Source organism: Danio aesculapii, chromosome 5 (genome assembly GCF_903798145.1).
Source record: "Danio aesculapii chromosome 5, fDanAes4.1, whole genome shotgun sequence".
In the NCBI taxonomy this organism is placed as follows: domain Eukaryota; kingdom Metazoa; phylum Chordata; class Actinopteri; order Cypriniformes; family Danionidae; genus Danio; species Danio aesculapii.
This window is the reverse complement of record NC_079439.1, coordinates 54,861,334-54,882,182: the sequence shown is the minus strand read 5'-3', so window position 1 is coordinate 54,882,182 and position 20,849 is coordinate 54,861,334. Positions and strand designations below refer to the sequence as shown.

The following is a 20,849-nucleotide window of genomic DNA, read 5'->3' as shown; positions in this document are numbered from 1 at the left end:
AACTGATTAAGAGAGCAGTATTTACTGTTTTTTAATGGTAACTAAAGGTATTCTATTACAGTGCTTCTTTCAATCAGTGTGAAAACTGAGGGCTCACAACAAACAGGGCCAGATTTACTAACAACTTGCGTGGAGGGACTGATTGAGCATTGAGCAGACTGAAAAACATACACAGACAGTTTTTAACAGGTACAGTCTGTTGACTGCACTGGATTGACTAATGGAAAAGGAATAAAATGGCAGTAGAAAAAAAGCCTAACAATAAGACATAACAATAGGCAAAACACTTGAACACTTCTTAATGACCACAGTGAGTCAGGACCTCCCTTTAACATCTAATCTGAAAATCGGTGCTCACTGATAGTATAGTGTCCCCTTCACTATACTGGGGCATTAGGACTCCACACTGAACACTGTGCTCTCTAAGGACACCACTTCCAACAGCTACCTAGCTTTTCCAAATGGTCTCTCATCCAGGTACTAACCAGTATCAGACCTGCTTAGCTTCAGCTTATGCTTATGTGTTTGTCTGATGCATTTAACAATGTATTCTCATTCACTTTATAACTAAGATTGTTTACTCTTGTTCATTTTACAGCACTATTTTTCCTGTGTGTCTTTTAAATAAAAAAACCAAGTAATGTACATAGAAAAAGGTCACAAAAGATCTTCACAGGACCAACACAACACAAGCATTTACCTGGAGAGTGATGTTGCGTAATAACCTCTCAGTACTCTCTGACAGATCTGAAGGAACTAGGATTTCTACAGGTTGTATTCTCAGTATTCTGGATTCCAGCTCTGAATGGCTCGTATTATCTTTAAAACAGTCCACCATCACGTCCCCAATGCTTGGCTGGACCACCTGAGCTCAAAATAGAAACCAGGGCTGCAGTATATGTGTAGATGGGAGAGATTTAATTCAGTCACCACAAAGAGTACTTACCACCATCCCTACAGTCAGCTCCTTGCTCTGTTTGTCTAAACTCTCACTCACACACATTAGATAGTTATTTCCACTGTCCTGCACCACATCTTCAGCCTGCTCCAAATCTCCCAGCTTTAGCAGAGGATTCACATCTGAGAACAAGGCAATGGATTAGATCATTATGGGTTCTTTATATAACTAATAAACACCCTTCAAATGATTTTTTTTTTAATTAAGCTCAACTTTATACACATTAAATACTTATAGAGAGGCCATAATGTCAATATTTGGTAATATATCCACAGTCCTTATGTTTTAATAAAAGTAAGAAAAATGTGATTGTCTTGCTATGCTTCTATCCAGAAGGTTAATATTGCTCAAATGAAAGAAAAAAAATTCCCCAAACTATAAGCATATACTTTTATAGAACCTAAACGTATATATGCTTGTTAAAAAAAATAAAAGTAACTATTTGTACTACGTTTCATATCGAACATGTCAATAAAAACACTTGAGGAAAAAAAAAAAAAAACTTTATAATTAGCAAAAATGTATCAATTTGACCAAAAGTGACAGACGAAGAGTTTTGATTTCCAAAGCTGTTCTTTTAAACTTTCTATTCATCAAAAACATCTTTAAAAAAATGCATACCATTTAAACTTTACATTTACATCCAGTTTGTTACTAACTTTTAACTATTGTAACTATCACCGTATGATAACATAAGTATCTCTTGGGTAATGTGAGTTCATTTATTTACCAACATGAACTAAGATGAATAAATTCTTGTAGAATATTTATTAACTGTATTTAATATGAATTTCAACATTTACTAATGCATATTAATATCTAAAATTGTGCTTTTCAACAACGCAATTCTATTTTTATTAACTTTACGTGACATTAACAAACATGAATAAATACAGTGACAAATATATTGTTCATTGTTCGTGTCAGTTGATACAGTAACTTGATGATAATAAAAACATTTTTTGCACTAAATTTACATACTAGAATGCCTTGTAGAAGGAACTGTTTATCATCAAATAAATACAGCATTAGTAAGCACTAACAACATTTCAAAACAAAAAATAAAATAACATTTAATATTGCTACAGTATATGAACTTATTGTAACTCAAACATTTAGATGGCATATACTTCCAATGATTAACTATCAGATTAAAATATCATAGTTATATAATATACACTACCTGACAAAAGTCTTGGCACATATCCAAGGTTTAGGAACAAAAGATAATAATTTGACTTCTAGTTGATCATTTGGTCTCAGAAGTGTCTTATATGAAAGGCAAAGGCCTCTAGATTACGCTTATTTTACCAAAATAAAATATGATCATGCCTTGATTTTAAATGATTTAATTAGGACAGTAAGGTCTGACTTTGTTAGACAAAAGTCTTGTCACTTAACAGAAATAATGTACAGTATAGAATATAAAGTCATGGTGCAGTGGAAAAAGAATTATACATCTCTGCAATGACTCAAATAACTGCAAGCGTTCTTGCAGGACTCCCAGTTCATCAAGATTCTTTGGATTCATCTTCAATGCCTTCTCCATCTTACCCTTGACATGCTCATAATGTTCGTGTCTGGTGACTGAGCTGGCCAACCTTGTAGCACCTTGACCTTCTTTGCTTTCAGGAACTGATGTGGAGGCTGAAGTATAAGGAGGAGCACTATCCTGCTAAAGAATTTGCCCTCTGCTGTGGTTTTGTAATGTATGGGCAGCACAAATGTCTTGATGCCTTAGGCTGTTGATGTTGCCATCCACTCTGCAGATCTCTCGCACGTCCCTATACTGAATGTAACCCCAAACCATGATTTTTCCTTCACCAAACTTAACTGATTGCTGCAAGAACCTTGGGTCTATGCAGGTTCCAGTAGGTCTTCTGCAGTATTTGTGATAACTGAAATGCAGCTCAACAGATGATTCATCAGAAAAATCGACCTTCTGCCACTTTTCCAAATGATCAACTAGAAGTCAAGTTATAATTGTTGCTCTTACAACTGGGATCGACGACAAGACTTTTGTCCGATAGTTTATATAATAAATATAATTTATTCCAAAAAATCTCTCAGGTTATTAAAGTTAAGTTTTGTGAAGGAACTGTGTTTGATTTAGAGACATGAAAAACTGTTAAATTCTAATTAAAATGGCTACATAAAAATGTAAACATACATTTTAAAACATATTGCTGTTGTTACAAGTCTAGTCAAAAACATCATTAAATTACAATCCCTCTCAAAACAGGGGAGAAAGTCAATTAGGAATCTAGTGAGTAGAAACAATACCTTCTCCCACAAGTGTGGACTTTGTGTAAAGCGCATGTAGCTGGCGTGAGAAGAGTGAACTTTTGTTAGTGCTGGACGCTTTGATGGCTGTAGTTTCGGTCTGCTTCACTACACCAACCTAAGAAACCATGAAGCATGATAACAGTGTTACTGACCACCAGTGTACCAAATGCATATCTCATTCTGACTACTCATGCATATTGTATAAAGGCAAATTGTAATTAAGAGTACATCAGTGACCTTGTAGCCCTGAGAAACCAGTCGCCGAACATGCACAAACAGACGATGAGTAGGGATGCTGGCTGTCATGAAGTTATGGTCCAGATGACAAGTGATATTAAGTTCCTTTGCAGCAATCTATTACAAAAAACAGAAGTCCATATAATAAATAGATACATATCTATATTGCCTTAAAAAACTTAAAATTCTATAAATCTTCAGACAACAAGTAAACATCATGGAAGTATCATCAGTTCAAACAAAAATTATAATTACATAGCAATTACTCACCCACCACCTTCATGAGATTTTTTTCTGTTGAACACAAAAGATATTTTGTAGAATGTTAAAAACTGGTAGCCATTGACATCCATAGTAGGGAAGTCTGAGGTTATCAGTTACATTCTTCAGAATATCTAATTTTGTGTTCAGCAGAAGAAAAAAAATGGACAGGATTGAACAACACGATCTCATGGCAATTCGTAACTTTTTGATTTAGTGGCTAATTCGTATGAATTTTTATGATCTTATTCGTACAATTAAGTATAATTTGCTCATCTCCCAATGACAGTTGGGTTCAGGGCTGGGGTTTGGTGCCTTGACTTCTTTTTAAAATCAATTTTTGTACGACTGAACTCCATGTTGAACCACGTATGAATTCGTACAAATTAGCCACTAAACTGACAGAACATAAAATAGTATCATTTCCTCTTAAGATCAGTTTCCTTTTGAGATGGTTTGTAATAAGGATTAGTAAATGATGACAGAACTTTTAATAAAAATTAAAGTTCTGCATCAAACAAGAACGCTTATAAGCTTTATGTTAAGTGACTGCATCTTTTTTTATTTGGAACTCATTTATATGGACAGATTCATTTGGATTACTCTTACAATGTCTTTTTATAACATTTTGTAGCTCATAAATTTAGGTAGAAAGTACTTTTAATTGTACATGTATTCTCTCCAGGTTCATTACACGTATCTTAACTTGAGTTTCTGAAAGCATTTTAATAGTGTTTTGAAAGCACTTTGAAGAGCGTGAAGGGCAATGTTAACGGTTAAATAATGGTTAAATAAATAATTTTTGTCCAATCAATTCTTTGGTGAAGTTAATTTGCATAGTTATATAATTGCTTTACAGCTTCATACTTGTGTGGACGAGAAAAGCATTTCAAAAAGATAAAACCCTTTTTCTGGCACAATTTTACTAAACAATATTTTAAGTGATTTCACTTCCTAAAAAAGCCTTCTACAGACATTAAAAGCAGGACAGCCCAATACTATGTGTAACAGAAAGAGGAATCATTTTACAAAACACTGAGCACTGAGTAGGGTCTTCTCTTCATCTAGTAGAAGTGTATGTGTTAGTCTAGCATGGCTGATTCTGGTAATCTGGTAAAGATCACTTGATCAAATCTGGTCATATAAGACACTAAATTCAGTTTGATCAATCTCAGGATGAATTTCATGCAAGGTATTATTTTCCATGTACTGTACTTCATTCTTCGTGTCAATTATTTAAAACGTGACAGTTAATAAAAGCTTGATATCTGAGGGAGGAATTGGACATAAAATTACTTCCAGATTTAAAGTCCCCATGAAATCAAAACTAACCATATGCTTTTGTTAGCTCACATTGCTAGTTTTGTTGTGAATAATTCATCTGTGCATGTCATTAAGAAAAAAAGTTTGCCCTTGTAATCTTTAATTGAAATCTGTAAAAACAGCTGGGGTTTTTTAGTTAAATTGTCAGATTACGTATATTTTAGAAATTTGGCATGGCTAACATATTTAACCATGCTGCTGCAACTGAGTTGACAACAAACAGAAATGGTGAGCAGGAGGAGTCTGTTAGGTTGTAATAACTCTCCCTAAACCCTTTCCCCTATCTGAATGAAATGTCTACATTACTTCATCCACTCAGCCTGCAGTAGAAAAAAACAAGCCACGCCCACTGTTGTGTCATTTAATATTCCATTTCTTTAGGAGCTGCATCACAATACAAAAAAAATAATAATAATGGCCACAGCTTCTGGTTCATGAGGACTTTAAAGCTTCCTTTGCAGATGCTTACTGTATATTCCTGTCAAAACTTATGAAAAGAAGCAATGTATTAAAGGGATAGTTCATCCAAAAATGAAACTTCTGTCATCATTTACACACCCTTGACTTGTTCCAAACCAGTTTGAGCATAAAAGAAGATATTCTGAAGAATGCTGGAAACTGGTAACCAATGACATCCATATTAGGAAAAACCAATACTATGGATGTCAATGGCTACCGGAAAAAAAAAAAAGCTCAAATGGTTTAGCAGTCAAGGGCGAGCACATGATTGGAGAATCTAAATTTTGAGAAAAGCCTGTTCACCATAATTTGACAGCAGATTTTAATGCGGAAACTGTATTTGAAGACTCAATTCCTGTCACTAGCAATAGAAGAGATGCAAATTCAGATCCGCTGATTAAGCTCCATCTTAAAGAATTAGATTAGATTAAGCATGCTTAAGACCTTAGCTTTTCCAATTGAGAGGTGTTGAAATGAGGCTCATCCTGATTTTAAGCTTAGAAAGCTGGACTTTGAAGCTCAGGAACTTCAGTGTAGGCAAGTTCCAGTCCCGTTCTCCCTCCACCAGTGCTGCTAGCTCAGAAGCTGATAGTGATGTTGCCAAGCAGCCTTCCTAAATTTGTTCCTTCCCTTCAAAGGAGGTGAAGTGGATGTGTATTTTATTGTATTTGAGCTTATTGACACATTAGTGAGCTCTTTTGCTACAGTGGAATAGTGCTTGCAAAGCTCAATATGCATGTGCGGCATTGCCAGTTGAAAGTTCATCCAGCTTCCGCAGCCTAGACTGCAGCTCTGCACAGGAACTTTGGCCGGAGGAGAAATGGACGTGCCCAACTGAGCCTGGTTTCTTTTAAGGTTTTTTCCTCCACTTTCATTAAATTGGGGAAGTTTGTTCCTCACCACTGGCTTGTTTGGTTTGAGACTTGTGGAGCTGCGCAATGATGGATTTGCTCTTCAGTGTTTGGACTTTCAGTAGTTAAAATTAAACCACACTAAACTGAACTTCAACTCTAAAAACTGGACTGACACGGTTTCCTTTTACTAGAACTAAGATCGTAAAAGCGCTATAGAAATAAAGATGAATTGACTTGAATGGACTGTTACTTGGTTAAATCTACATGCATGCATCTAAATTAGTCACCGAAGCCTATAGGCAAAAGCATGGACTGTGTTCGAAGCCGCCCAACCAAACTTTCATAGAGTTTGCAAGAGAAAAGCATGTGTCGTTTGAGAAATGGTGCTTTGCAAGCAGAATTACAACTCTTGAGGAACTTCAGGAACTTTTGTTGCTGGAGGATTTCAAGATTTGCGTTCCCGAAGGTGTCATGGTCCATTTAAATGAACAAAAAGTGAGTAAGATTGCTGAGGCGGCAGTTTTGGCAGACAAGTATGTAAAAAAAGTGAAACTACTGTGCCTTTCATTTAAAGTGCATTTTTATATAAGATTAAGTGAAACATTATAGTTTCTGTCTTTAACCTGTTTTATTTATTTTGGCTTAAAGCAAAAAGCTAACTCCCTAGTTAAATTTAAAAACATTAGTTTTACTCAGAGTAATAATTTTACTTTAAACCAGCCACATGAAAAAAAGGGTACTGTTTATAAATCAGTTTTTATGTATTCCTAATGTTTTATTACAGTATAGTTTAAAAGCTTAATAATGTTTTAGCCTAGCATCATATGCATTTATTATAGCTTAGTCTAAAGCACAACTTTGCTTTGAAGTCAAACCAAAATAATTAAATTAATTCATGATCTATAAAACAATTATTTACCTTTGAGTCAATGTATTTTTTTTTCTTGAGTAGAATTATTAAATTGATTAATCTTAAAAATAGGGGTGTAACGGATCACAGTTGATCCGTGATTCAGCTGGATAACAATCCATGGAACACATGTGACCCGTGGATTAATAATTTTTCTACTCATAGAATAATCCTAAATTTTTAACGATCACAAAGAGATAGCCTCTCGCGTCATTCAAATCACAAGTATGAAAGCATTTAGGCTTTCCTGTAAAATATAATGACGACAGAAGAAGTTGTGGTGGGTTATTTGGGATGTGATGGGGTTCTTAGGTTATTAAAGGGGCTTTCTGTCACTACTTGTTTAGCCTGCATTAATACATTCTGTGTAAGATGCACGATTAATCAATAAAAGATCAGGATCTCAACAACATCGCAACATAAATTATAAATGATGGGGATTTGCATGTTTATTAATCGAATCGCTGCATTCAAATCTTTTGAAAAATGCAAAAATCAAGAAAGAGATTCAGTCTTTAGTCTTTTTAGTTAGTTATGAAGTTACCAACAGTCAAATAGCACAGAAGTACTGAGACAACTGATTATAGTTTAGCTATAACCACTGGTTATATCTAAACAATTTTATTTACTTTATTTTGATGGTCCATTTGAGTATTAGTAAACAGTCTGCTTAATATCTGCTGATAATGCTCCTTCAACAGACATTTAACTGACTATAAAAAAATTTAAAAGTACGTTAACTTACACTAAACCTAACCCCAACCCCAACCTAACAGTCTACTTCTAATCTAATCAGAATTAGCTGGCATGTAGATGCAACGTAACTTAAATTCAACAAACAGACCATCAAAATAAAGTGTGACCCTACTTTGTACTCAAGTAAAAATATATTTAGTGTCTTGTTATTAAACAATATTTTTACTTGGTCAGAATGTATTTTTTCTTGACTACAACAAACATTTTTGATTTAGACCCAATTTAGTTTGAACCAAAGTTATTTAATTATACGTTGAGAAATAAGTTTTAAAAAATTGCTGTAACAATTTACAGTAATTTTTTAAAGTTGGTTCAAAATGTAATTGCATTAAGTGTATGTGTGACCAGTTAAAAACTCTTCACCAGTAGAAAAATCAAGATGCACAAAGCTAACTATTTAGAGGAAGATGCAAAATCTCTAGCTAGAATGATTTTCATTCATTACATTCAATTAGATAAACTTGTAGGACTTAAGAATCTACTTTTGCCGGTGGCTCAGTGGTTAGCACTGTCGCCTCACAGCAAGAAGGTCGCTGGTTCAAATCCCAGTGTCCTGACATTTTATCCTACCCATCAGATTATACTACTAACATTGTATTTGAATGGTTCTGAGGTTGGGGTATAGGGATTAGGTAGCTTAGGGCGATATTACAGCTTCATATCACACTACTCCACATTAAAATTTACACTGGTAGCAAAATCTGATGGGTAGCATATTGTGTCATCAAAATGTGCAACCTAATTTTTGAATGGGAGGTAGGACAATCTGATAAGGTAGGACAAATGGACAGAACACCGGCTGGGTCAGTTGGCATTTTTTGTGGAGTTTGCATGTTCTCCCCATGTTTGCGTGTTTTCTTCCGCGTGCTCCGGTTTCCCTCACAGTCCAAACACATGCGCTATAGATGAATGGATTAACTAAATTGACCGTAGTGTATGTGTGTGCATGTGAGAGTTTATGGGTGTTTCCCAGTATTGGGTTGCAGCTGGAAGGGCATCTGTTGCATAAAACATTCTGGAATAATTGGTGGTTCATTCTGCTGTGGGGACCCCTAATGAATAAAGGGACTAAGCCAAAGGAAAAAAGAATAAATGAATGTGCTTTTGCTGCTATCAGTTATACTATAGCTTTACTATGACCATAGCTTTCTTGATCATGCACTTTGTTCTTTATGAATTTGCAGACCTTTTATATTCACAGATATATTATACATCGCATGCAAGGTCATTTTCTTTTTTTTTTATTAGATCTAAAGATGCGATGCATCACCCAATGTCTGCTATTTGTGATCTAGTTCTTACCTCTGCATCCTCGCCGAAGAACCTGTATTTATACCCACACTCGACGCAAAGCACTGTGTCCGCATGCTGCTTTTTGATCTCCATGTACTGTTCTTCTAGCGGCGTGTAATTGGTCTTGGTTCTTCTGTTGGGAACAGAAGGCTCTTCTGAACTTTTCCTGCTCCCAGTATTCTTAGCATACTGATTAAAGGAAAACTCCTATAAACAGAAAGAGGAAAAAACATCATGTTTAAAGGGACATTGTGGCAAACAGCAATAAAGTGCATTCATGCCAAGCAATTATGTGTTTAACAGACATCTAATAGACATCTAAACATAGACACCTCGGCTAAAACAAAGCTAAAATTGGACAGTATTGAAAATCTAACAGAAGTCTAACAATAGTCCAAACATAAACTAGACATTTGCAGTTACATTCATTCCTCTCTATTTGACGACTATTTGATTTGACAAGGTTTCTATTAAGCAAAAAGAAAAATGCTAGCTGGGTTAGGGTCACCCAACCTTTTCAGCAGCACAAGTACCAGAAACATTTTTCCCATAGAGTCATTAAAATATCCTAAAGCATTGTCAGCCATGAATGATCTAACCAGATTCAAGACTAAGTATTAAATGCAATGGTCCAAATCTCAAATCCTGGAGGGCCACAGCTCTGCATAATTTAGCTCCAACCACCTCCAACTCACACCTGCTTAATGGTCTCTAGGAGTCTTGATCACCTTGATTAGATGAATTAGCTGTGTTTGATTAGGGATGGAGCAAATCTGTGCAGAGCTGCGGCTCTCCAGGAAACCAGTTTGAGACCTATGATTTAATGGCTTTAATGAGGGATGGAACTACAATCCCACAATGCTCTGTGAATTACACAATCTAATTCAAATCAATGGATAAACATGAAACTTTTCATTTCAAGTTGCTTCATTTGCAGTGCTTTATGAGAGTGGATGGAGCTAAAAATCTAAATTTTCTGCACAGCAACAAGGGTAATCTAGTATTTCTTTAAGAATTCCTCCATTGAACATGAACGTTTTTTATAATATGTAGGGTTTACTGAATTTACAGGTTTATCAGTTATTGTACAAAATCACTTTCTCTATGGAGAAAATTTATTTTTAGTTCTGGCAATGAATTTTTGGTTGCTAGGTGACTTCCAAAAGTCAAATAAATTTTATTAAACAATAAGAATGACCATATTTTATTCATAACTAACAAAAAATAAAAACAGTAGTTATCAATTTGCGATCCCTGGAGTGATTACATTACATTAACAACACAGCTATAGCGTCAGATGCAGCTCATTGATTTTACAGCTAGATTTTACATATTAAACATTCTTTCTGGCACTCATGTACACTAAAAAATAAATACAGATAACGACTGAACTAGTGGTCTCCAAAATTAATCTAAGAATGGACTTGCTGTGATCCAAACATTCAGCCCACCAATCTCATAAGGTAAGGTAAATGTTCAAATGAAACAGTGAATAAATGAATCCTTGTGTACTGTTGGGAATGTTTTTACCCACCCTATGGTGATTTTGAGTCTTAATTTGTCCACAATTTTCTCTGTGTTTTAGCAAATGGAATAATTTTTGGTTACAAATCTGATTTTGACTCATGTTTTGAGAAAATGCTTTTAAAATTTTGAAAAAACTCAACAATTCACAATGGGCAACAAGGGTGTAGGTTTGCTCTTAACATTGGTGGTGACCTATGAACCACTAATTTTAACTCCATTACATGAACTGTTAGAGGAAAGGTTCGGCCAATCACAATGTTCATATGAGTCTTTGGGGGCAAAACCACTCGAACAGAGAATATGATTTAACTCTATGTCCACGTTAATGTTGACAGTGCGATTTTTGTAAGTGAATTAAATTATTGGTGGGGACATTCTTTAGTCGGTGGATATTGGTGGGGACATGTCCCCTCGGTCTATGCTAAATCTAAGCTGCTGCTGGGCAAACTGGTTCCCCTTTTGTTATGTTTGTGGCTATTTTTGCCCCATTAACTTCCATTATCATGACATTTTTTGATTGCAAAGCCATGACACCGTATATACTCATGCATTCTTGACAGCTGGTGGTTTTCCCTGTTGGGAATAGGCATGGGAAAAAAACGTTTTCAAGGTATACCACGGTTTGGAAAAGTCAGGGTTTTAAAACTGCCAAAATGTTCTGTGATATCGTTCCTAAGGTATGTGTAATTTTTTTTAATTACATTTTTTTTTTCTCCAGCAGAAAAAGATATCCAAAGATGCTGTTTTAAATTGTAAATAAATCTGAGTTTTTGAAACAAATGAAGACAGCAAAAGTCAATGATTCATTTGAATTATTCAGCCTGACATGTTTACTTTTCCAAAATATTATAAATATTTCAAAAAATAAAAGTATATTATTTTCAAAGTGGAAAAAAGTTGTTTATTACCAAGACATTTAAACAGAATATATTTTAGAGCAGTGTACCGAGATTCCAAGAGCAGTGTACCAAAGTTTTATCCAAGGTTATCATACCGTCAGAATCTTATACCTATCCATGCCTAGTTGGGAAGAGGAAAAATTTTCTGTTGTTATTGTTGGCATTGTTATTTTTGGGGGTCATGAGCTGAAAAGTTTAGAAACCACTGATGAAGACAAATCAAGCTGATTTTAATTATGCAATCTACAATAATTAGAAGAATCTTAAAAACAAAACAGATACTTTCTGAAACTCTGACATATCACTTATAAAATCAAACCTGTTTAATATTAATGGGCTCTTCTTTGACCTCTTCAACCATTTCGTCTTCCACGATAACATTGTGTTGCTGTGAGGCAGAACCTTCAGCTTTTCTCGAATCTGAAGGCCCCAACTCCAGTTTTATAGTCTGATCTGGCAGTAGACTCTCTGAGCTCTCTGAGCAGCTGAAGTCTTTAAGTCTGGTGAGGGTGGCTTGGCTGATACAAGCTTTCGAGGACACCGTCTTACCTATGGCATATAAGAGAGAAAACAACAAACTTAATCGTGGATGACAATACTGCTTATAGTTCAACAAATATGCAATATTACATGGCACATCAAAAATGGTCCATTCTCAAGGTCAAAGATTTACGCTTCCATGCTTAATAATAATAACGACATCAAAATAAAACACATTGTTTTTTTAAAAAGCTATATATAAAACTGTTTTAATATTTGTAGTCAGGAACAGAGTGCAACTGTAAGTAAACTACTATACATTATAGTATAGTATAGCATAGCATAGCATAGCATAGCATAGCATAGTATAGTATAGTATAGTATAGTATAGTATAGTATAGTATAGTATAGTATAGTAAAGTATAGTATAGTATAGTATAGTATAGTATAGTATAGTATAGTATAGTATAGTTCTGAATAATTCCGATAAGTTAGCAAATTAAAATGCAGAATATGTCTATTCTAGTTTCACCATTGCCCTGTAAAATTTCATTGTGCTGCAAGATCAATATTGTGTGTATATAGGGCTGGGCCAATAAACGATATCATATCGAATTGCAATGAAATTTATTTTAATAACAATTTTAAGCTCTGGACATTTTTACTCGATATTGATCTAAGAGCCAATCACACAGCAGCAATATGCGACAACAACAACCAATCAGCATGAAGTCAAAAGACCATTTCCTACCGCACTTTGCTAACAAACTTGACAAGACAACAAAAACAAAGAAATAATGAGTGGAAGCAGTGACGAAAGTAAACTAACCTTGAGCTATTATTCAAAGATGATGAAAATATCGACAATAAAGGCAACACAAATTTGGTTATTTGGAAGTGGTTTGGCTATCTGAAGTGTAACAAGGAGCAGTTTTAAACGATCTGTAAAGTTTATCAATGGTTTGTGAAAAAAACCAAGTCTGCCAACATATTCAATTACCTAAAAAAGTATCACCCAAAAAAACCCAAAAAGTTTTACAATTTGTGTGGCCTTGCTGGAAGTTGTACTGTAAATTTTTTATTGTTTATGTTTTGCACATTTAGTTTACCTCGTAATGCCAGATTAGTCTTTTTAAATGTTCTTTACTATTTTGTTTCAATTTAAGACCAAATGTGTGATCTGTTTTTGCTAAAAAACAATATTTCATTTCTTGTTGCATCAGTCATTGTTGAGATTATATCATTTAAAGCTGGAAGCATTAACAGCTTATATAGAAAATTATAGTTATTGTTCAATATGGAAAAAAATTATCGAGATTGCATTTTTGCCATATCGCCCAGTCCTACGTGTATCACACTGCAACAAACCAAAACAGTTTGGTTTTCTTTTTTAATGTTTCAACTTTGTTGTTTAGTTAGTTGAAAATTTTTATGAATTTACATTTGGTGTCTGCTCCTTTTGTAAGGGTACATTACATTTAAAGATTTAGCTAACACTTCTATCTAACTCAATTTACTAATTTTGGATGAACAACATCTGTTAATAAAGTCAAATAAACAGGATTATAAGGATCACATGATGTAAATAACAATCAACAGATGGGTTGTATGGTACAGCAGTTTGGAGGAAAGTTATAGGTATAAGTTAGGGCTGGGCCGATAAACGATATTATATCAAATCGCAATAAAATTTATGCCAACAACAATGATAAGCTGTGGACTTTCTATATTGATCTAAAAGCAGAAATGTACAACAATGGGAATTTAAAAGTGTATTGATATTGCTCTACTTTAAGGACAGTCTGGGAGGGGCTTTTTTTAGCCTCTTTTTTTCACAATGTATCTTATTACTTATTTTTCTATGCTACGTCTCAAGTCTTCCCCCGAAATGTTTGTGTATGGTCAGAGGGGTCCAGTTTCGCAGCATGTAACAGTGTTGTGACAAATAAAAGCTCTTCATCATATTAGAGATGAATCACACTTTGAGTGGCCAAAAATACGTTATGCCATTTAATGGACCCTCTAATTTTTGCGACATCAGTGATTGTTGGGGTACACATTTAAATCTGAAACATTAACAACTTATATGGAAATATATAATCGAGATTGCATTTTTTGCTATATCGCCCAGCCCTAGTATAAGTGAAGATGTAACACATTAAAATGACTTTAAAATGTAATCATTCAGATGTCGTGTTAGGACATTTAAGGCAATAAAATCAATATATAAACAAAATATTGTGCCATTGGCAATAAATGTTCTGATTAAGAAGTAGAAATTTAGTATTTTTAGTGTTTTAATTTTTAAGTATTATGTGTTTATGTGATTGCATCATGTGAATGTTTTAATGTTGTATGTGAACTGAGGCAAAGACCAATTCTCAACTACTGTGGAATAAATGTACAAACAAACAAAGTAAAGAACATCAAAATGCAAATTCAAAGACTGATAAAAGGTACTAGTATATAGAACAGAGAATGGTGGTTTTATAAGTTGGGCTATACCAGGGGTGCTCAACCCTGCTCCTTGAGATCTACTATCCTGCAGATTTCAGCTCCAATCCATATCAAACCAGCCTGTAATTATCCAGTGCTGGGCAGGTTCTGATTAATTGGTTCAGGTGTGTTTGATCAGGGCTGGAGCTGAACTCAGCAGGAAGGTAGATCTCCAGGAGAAGGGTTGCGTATCCCTGGGCTATACAATCATGTATAGCAGGCATCACCAAACTTGTTTGTGGAGGTCCGGTGTCCTGCAGATTTTAGCTCCAACCCTAATCAAACACACCTGAACAAGCTAATCAAGGTCTGAAGCCGCGGTCACACTGGGAAACTCAAGGTCATGCGTCAAGTTTTGCAGGTTGCTGCGGTGCAAAGTTCAAGCTTGGTGAACTCTGACCTGCGAAATCGCTTAAAGCTGCGGTCACACTAGAGTTTGAGCTTGCGAAATTCTGTTGTACGGTGCTGCGAAAAGAGGCGGGATTAAACAAGATTATAAGACGTTTAAAAAAGCGAGCAATTGCTCCATGTTTTAAATTTCTGTCCAGAGAGGTCATGTTTTGATCCTCGATTGGTCTCACACAGTATATCTGCAGTATATAGTATATATGTTGAGTTGGGATTATAGTTGACCAGTCATCACAGTTCAGAATGCATGAGATTTGTGGAGTCACTGCAAAGTTTAACCATAATAGAGTGAACCATAATTCATTTATTTTTATAAGCTGTGACTTGTGCAAGCACTTCAAGAGAATTTAAAGCATTTAGCCACAATAAATTGCAACATTTCTAGCTTTAAAAATGATTAATTGTATTAATTATTTATACAATAAAGACAGTACAGTTACTTTACATTTTATTGCTAAACGTTTCTATTCTGTATCTGAATACTGTTAGACCCCAGAAAACCATAAAGATGTTTATCTGTTTATTTGTCTTTGCTCTAAATGTATCTTTGCTTGTAATTTGATTATTATGTTTTATTCAGATACACTGACCAACAAAATCTACCTTACAGATCCACTGCCTAACACTACAGTATTTACTATAAATTAGTGTAGTATTTTCACCATCTGGGGTGTGTACAAGACTTTATTAATTTTTTTTTCATTTCAAATCATCACAGTGATGACAAAATGTAATAATTTTAGTATCTACTGTAACAGAGTATTTTCCGCGTTATATCAATTGCTATTAAAAACAAGTATAAAGAATTAAATAAGCCTTATTTTGTTTTACAAGCAGTCTAACTGAATTCAGGTATACAGTAACTGAATCAAATGTAAAACAATACTGCGTAGTCTTCGTTTTATAAACAATTCAATAAAATTAATCCATATTAATTTTTCTAAGTTACAATTTTTTATGCCTGAATGCTTTTAAAAGCCTCATACAGTCACAGGCCTCAAAAAAACACTTGCGTAATGATAAATTATAATCCAGACTCAACATTGCACATGCTCGCAATGTGACTATTGCAAATGATTCATGCTGAAACGATATATTGTGCAGCTCTAATGAAAACACATTTTTATATGTTTTTTTTAATTATTTTAACTAGCTTCTTTTGCCAATTTCATCTAAAGTCAATATATTTAAATTTAGACATAATAATAATATTAATAATGTAAATAATAATAAAACCAGTGAAAACGTTAACAAACAATCTAAAATTATGAACTCTTTCCAAACAGATTTATTGAATTCATAAGATTGTATTTTAGATCGCAATAGATATAGCACAAAAATAAAATATTGCAATGTCAGTTTTATCCAATATTGTGCAGCCCTGGTTAGAACCATTTTTTCTTTTAATAAAAAAAATTAAGTCATTCATAAATTCATAAATTTCCCAGTACTGGGTTGCGGCTGGAAAGGCATCCACTGCATGTATATCAGACCACCGAGTTGATTTCGCGAACACTAAATTCAACGCAAAATCAACAAAAAGTTTAAATTTTTTGCTATCCTGCTAAATTCTTAATTTAAATGTGAAATAATTGCAAAAAAATTTTAGCAATCTCATAAAACATCCAACTCCAAACCATGTAATTAAATTATATTTAGTTCAGTTTGCAATTAATTGTTTTACGTGACTTATAGACGTTGCATGCACAAAAGAGTAAGCTCAAATAATAAGTAAGATTGTAAATAATAATAGTTATACAACCTTCCCTTGTCTTAATTACTACCGTTTCAGATCTGTTTTAGATCTTGTCCTGACAAGAGACCAAAAATAAGTAGTATAAATTTTTATATTATATATATATATATATATATATATATATATATATATATATATATATATATATATATATATATATACATATAATCTCATAATTGTCCACAAATTTCTGTGAATTACTACCACAAAATCAGTCATTTTTATTGCAAAAAAATCACAAAATAAATCGTGAAAATCTAGGGGTTCTGATTAATACATATGCCTGAATAGTTGGCGGTTCACTCCACTGTGGCAACCCCTGATAAGTAAGGGACTAAGCCGAAGGAAAATGAATGAATGAATTCATAAATCTACTAAGTCTTCTGAGATAAATAACCTGCTTTAAAATAAACAGTGCAATGAAATTACACAAACCATCTGAAAACAACAAAAAAGCTAATGAAAGGAATGAGTTGTATTGTACCAAAGTTTGCACATACATTATGTCATAGAGAATGTAAATTGAATTACATTGTCGTTTTGCATATTAAATTTGAATGAATATGGCTACACGTATGCTTTCATAGTGTTGCACGTGTTTGCTTACAGGTGCTGGGGGTCACTGTGAACTCCTCATCCCTCTCCTGCTCCACATTGACCACGAGTTTGGCTCGTTTCTCTGTGGACGCTCCTCCATCAGACAACCTCTTCTAAAACAGAACAGGTTTACATTTCAGAAGGTGCTGCTTTGAAACAGCCAGAGCTTCAGCATGAGATGAACACAGTGTTTTTGACTTGAACTGTTGGCATGACTCTGAACTGAAGCACTAGAGGAGTTCAAGGGCTAGTTCAACCAAAATTAAAATTCTGTCATCGTTTACTCACTCTTTACTTGGAACATTAAACCAGAAACTTACATTTTCACTTATCAAAAATGAGAAAGGGCCTGACCGCTTAGCTTGTCTTCCTCAAAAAATCATACAAAAACAATCATAAAAATTAATAATACAACGTATCCTTGATCACTGTCAGCTTCTCCATCAAATGACATCACTTCCTTTGAGTCATAGCCTCGAATATTGCACACGTTTTATGTTGAATTTAATGTAAATGGGACAGGACTGACTGAAACATGGGGACAACTGTAAATTTACTTGTATTATATATTTGTAGTATTTATTTGTAGAATTTATTTATAATTTCATGCTTTTAATCAATTGATGTAAATGATAACAACAAACTTGCTATTTCTGATGGGGTTTTTTTTCTAAACAACAGTTTTTAGCATAACAAAACTATTGAAGCTGTAGGTTCAAATGGGCTGAGGAGGACTGAAGGAATTTGATGATTTTAACTTTGTCCAATGCATTAATAGACTAATCCTTGCATTAACAGTTTAATTTTTTATTAATTCAAACTCATGCTGATGTGTTTATCCTCATATAACCTTATGTGCTTAACCTCATATAACCTTGCTCCACAACAGCTGTGTCTTCGTGTGACTGATAACCGAGAATTAACTCCTCTGTACTTGTTATCAACAAAAAGTTACAACTCTACTTTCAGAGTGTGCTCGTTTACAGGAACAATAACTGATGGGAGGGGCGAAGGCTCACTCTTTTGCAAGCTCTGTTGTGTGTATGCGTGACTTTTTCCGTGCAGATTATCTTGTTCTGCCTAACAACTGATGATTGAACTGATCTGGATGGAGGATCTTTCTTACTGAAGCGCCCCTGGGCAGGGCTGAAGAGAGATGACCATAAATATGGGAGACTGCCTGTGTTGCTGTTCCGGAGCTCTGTAATCCTTTATTCATCTAATTAATTATTCATTCACTTATTCATTTTCTTTTCGGCTTAATCCCTTTATCCGGGGTCGCCACAGCGGAATGAACCGCCAACTTATCCAGCACGTTTTATGCAGCGGATGCCCTTCTAGCTGCAACCCATCTCTGGGAAACATCCATATACTCACTCACACTCATACACTACGGACAGTTTAGCCTACCCAATTCACTTGTACCGCATTTCTTTGGACTGTGAGGGAAACCTACGCGAACGCAGGGAGAACATGCTAACTCCACACAGAAACGCCAACTGACCCAGCCGAGGCTCGAACCAACGACCTTTTTGCTGTGAGGCGACAGCACTACCTGCTGCATCTAATTAATTAAATTTATTAAATTTATTTAAAACCTCTGACTGATGTTTTAATCTGGAAGTACTAGGAAAAGTCTAACAGGACAAGGACAGGGTTTGTGCATTTGTAAAGAACCAAAAATCTGAGAACCGAATGAATGACAAATTCCTTTACAGAACCACTCACAGAAATCAACCAACAGTCCATTTTTTACATTTTTGGGACGAAAAATTTTTGATTCACTGCATTTATGTTTTCATTTCAGGGACATATAATGTACGTTTCAGGTAGAATATTCCACTTTATAATCCCTCCTGTTAAACACAATCTTTTGAACATCTTGTGAACAAAGTGGGAAACCTGTAACCTTTGTTGACTTCAATAGTATTTGTTATTGTAATTTTGGAAGTCAAGAGTTACAAGTATTCAGCATTCAAGAAACCCAAAAGGTTAGGAACCACTTGAGGTGAGTGAATACTGAGTCAATCTTATTTGTGTGTGTGTGTGTGTGGTGAACTATCCCCTGCAGTCCCTATCTCCACATACATAAATAAGCTGTCTGTGTCTATTACTGCTATAAAGCGCTCTCTCTCTCTTACCTTCCCTCTGCCCTCTTGGCGTTGGTCTTGGCAGTTAATCTGCTCAGTTGGTTGAGCCCGATCGCTTGCATTAGTGAAGAACCTGCTGATAGTTGTCTGAGTGCTGGATTTCTTGGAGGATTTGGAGGCAGACACACGTCTGACAGCTGTGTGCATTTTACTGCATTAACGGTATCAGATTATTAACGTTTGGCCTGCAACAGGAGCTTATTTGAAAACTGGCCAAAACTCTGATGATCAAAAATAGTTTCCAAGCTTTGCTACAGCTTTGCTTCAGCTGATCGGGTTGGCGCGTTGATGACGTATGCACTGTGTTGCGCACGAGGATTCTCAACTGTACTGCAGATGGTGAAAGATGCGCTACATTTTACGCAGTCACTGCTGTAGAGGCGCTCGGTAAAGGGAGAAAGCGGCGTTAGATACGCGCAGTCACCTATAATTGACATAATTATTATTTATTTAAATATGTAACTGAATTAAATTGTAACTATTAATAATGAAATTATAAATCAATAAGTATAAAGTATAAAACTCGTTATATAATGGTTCAATAACGTTGTAGTATATAGTATTTTTTTCATGTGTGGGGTATTTAAAAAAACAAAAACTAAATTCATCACAGTGACGTCAAAATGTAATAATGTTGTTATCTACCGTAACTCAAAATATTCCCATAACATTTTCCACATAAAGCATTTTATGGAACAACATGGATATTATAATTAAGAATATAAAGAGTATTAAGAATATAATTAATTTTTATTCTAACTGGTACGATAGAAATATATTACATTTATTTTCTTATTTGATAACTTGGTAAACTTGCTAACTTACAAACAATTTATGAAAATTCATCAATTTCCTATCCCATAAAAGAAATGTTACATTATTGTAAAAGCTATCCCAAAATAATTAATACATCTAACAAAAAATCATATTTCATAAATAAATAAAGGACTATAGAACCCTCCTTATTATTAGATGGTATAAGTACATATGATAAGAAATGTAACAACTTATTCGTCGAATTCTAAAACAAAAAAGTTTAACCGCTCCAATATCTTTTTAATAGAAGATATTGATTAGAAAATAACATGGCTCCTCCCATATAAATATGTAATTCCAAAGAAAGCAAAAGAAATTCATTGTAAAATTCTACACAAAATATACCCGGTCAGTCCATTTATCTCATCATTTACTGATATCGC

At 34.5% G+C, this 20,849-nt stretch overlaps 1 protein-coding gene across 1 annotated transcript; it reads right to left on the bottom strand.

The window, feature by feature from the left end:
- Window positions 1–670: 670 nt before the first annotated feature.
- On the bottom strand, window positions 671–19,937 carry LOC130228713 (DNA mismatch repair protein Msh3-like). Its single transcript, XM_056457149.1, has 8 exons — window positions 19,642–19,937; window positions 17,511–17,613; window positions 12,083–12,312; window positions 9,347–9,544; window positions 3,482–3,598; window positions 3,242–3,359; window positions 947–1,080; window positions 671–865 (listed from the first exon to the last, which is right to left on the bottom strand). Exons 1-8 carry the CDS (start codon window positions 19,795–19,797, stop codon window positions 671–673), a joined length of 1,251 nt encoding a protein of 416 aa, XP_056313124.1. The 5' UTR covers window positions 19,798–19,937.
- Between the last annotated feature and the right edge of the window lie 912 nt (window positions 19,938–20,849).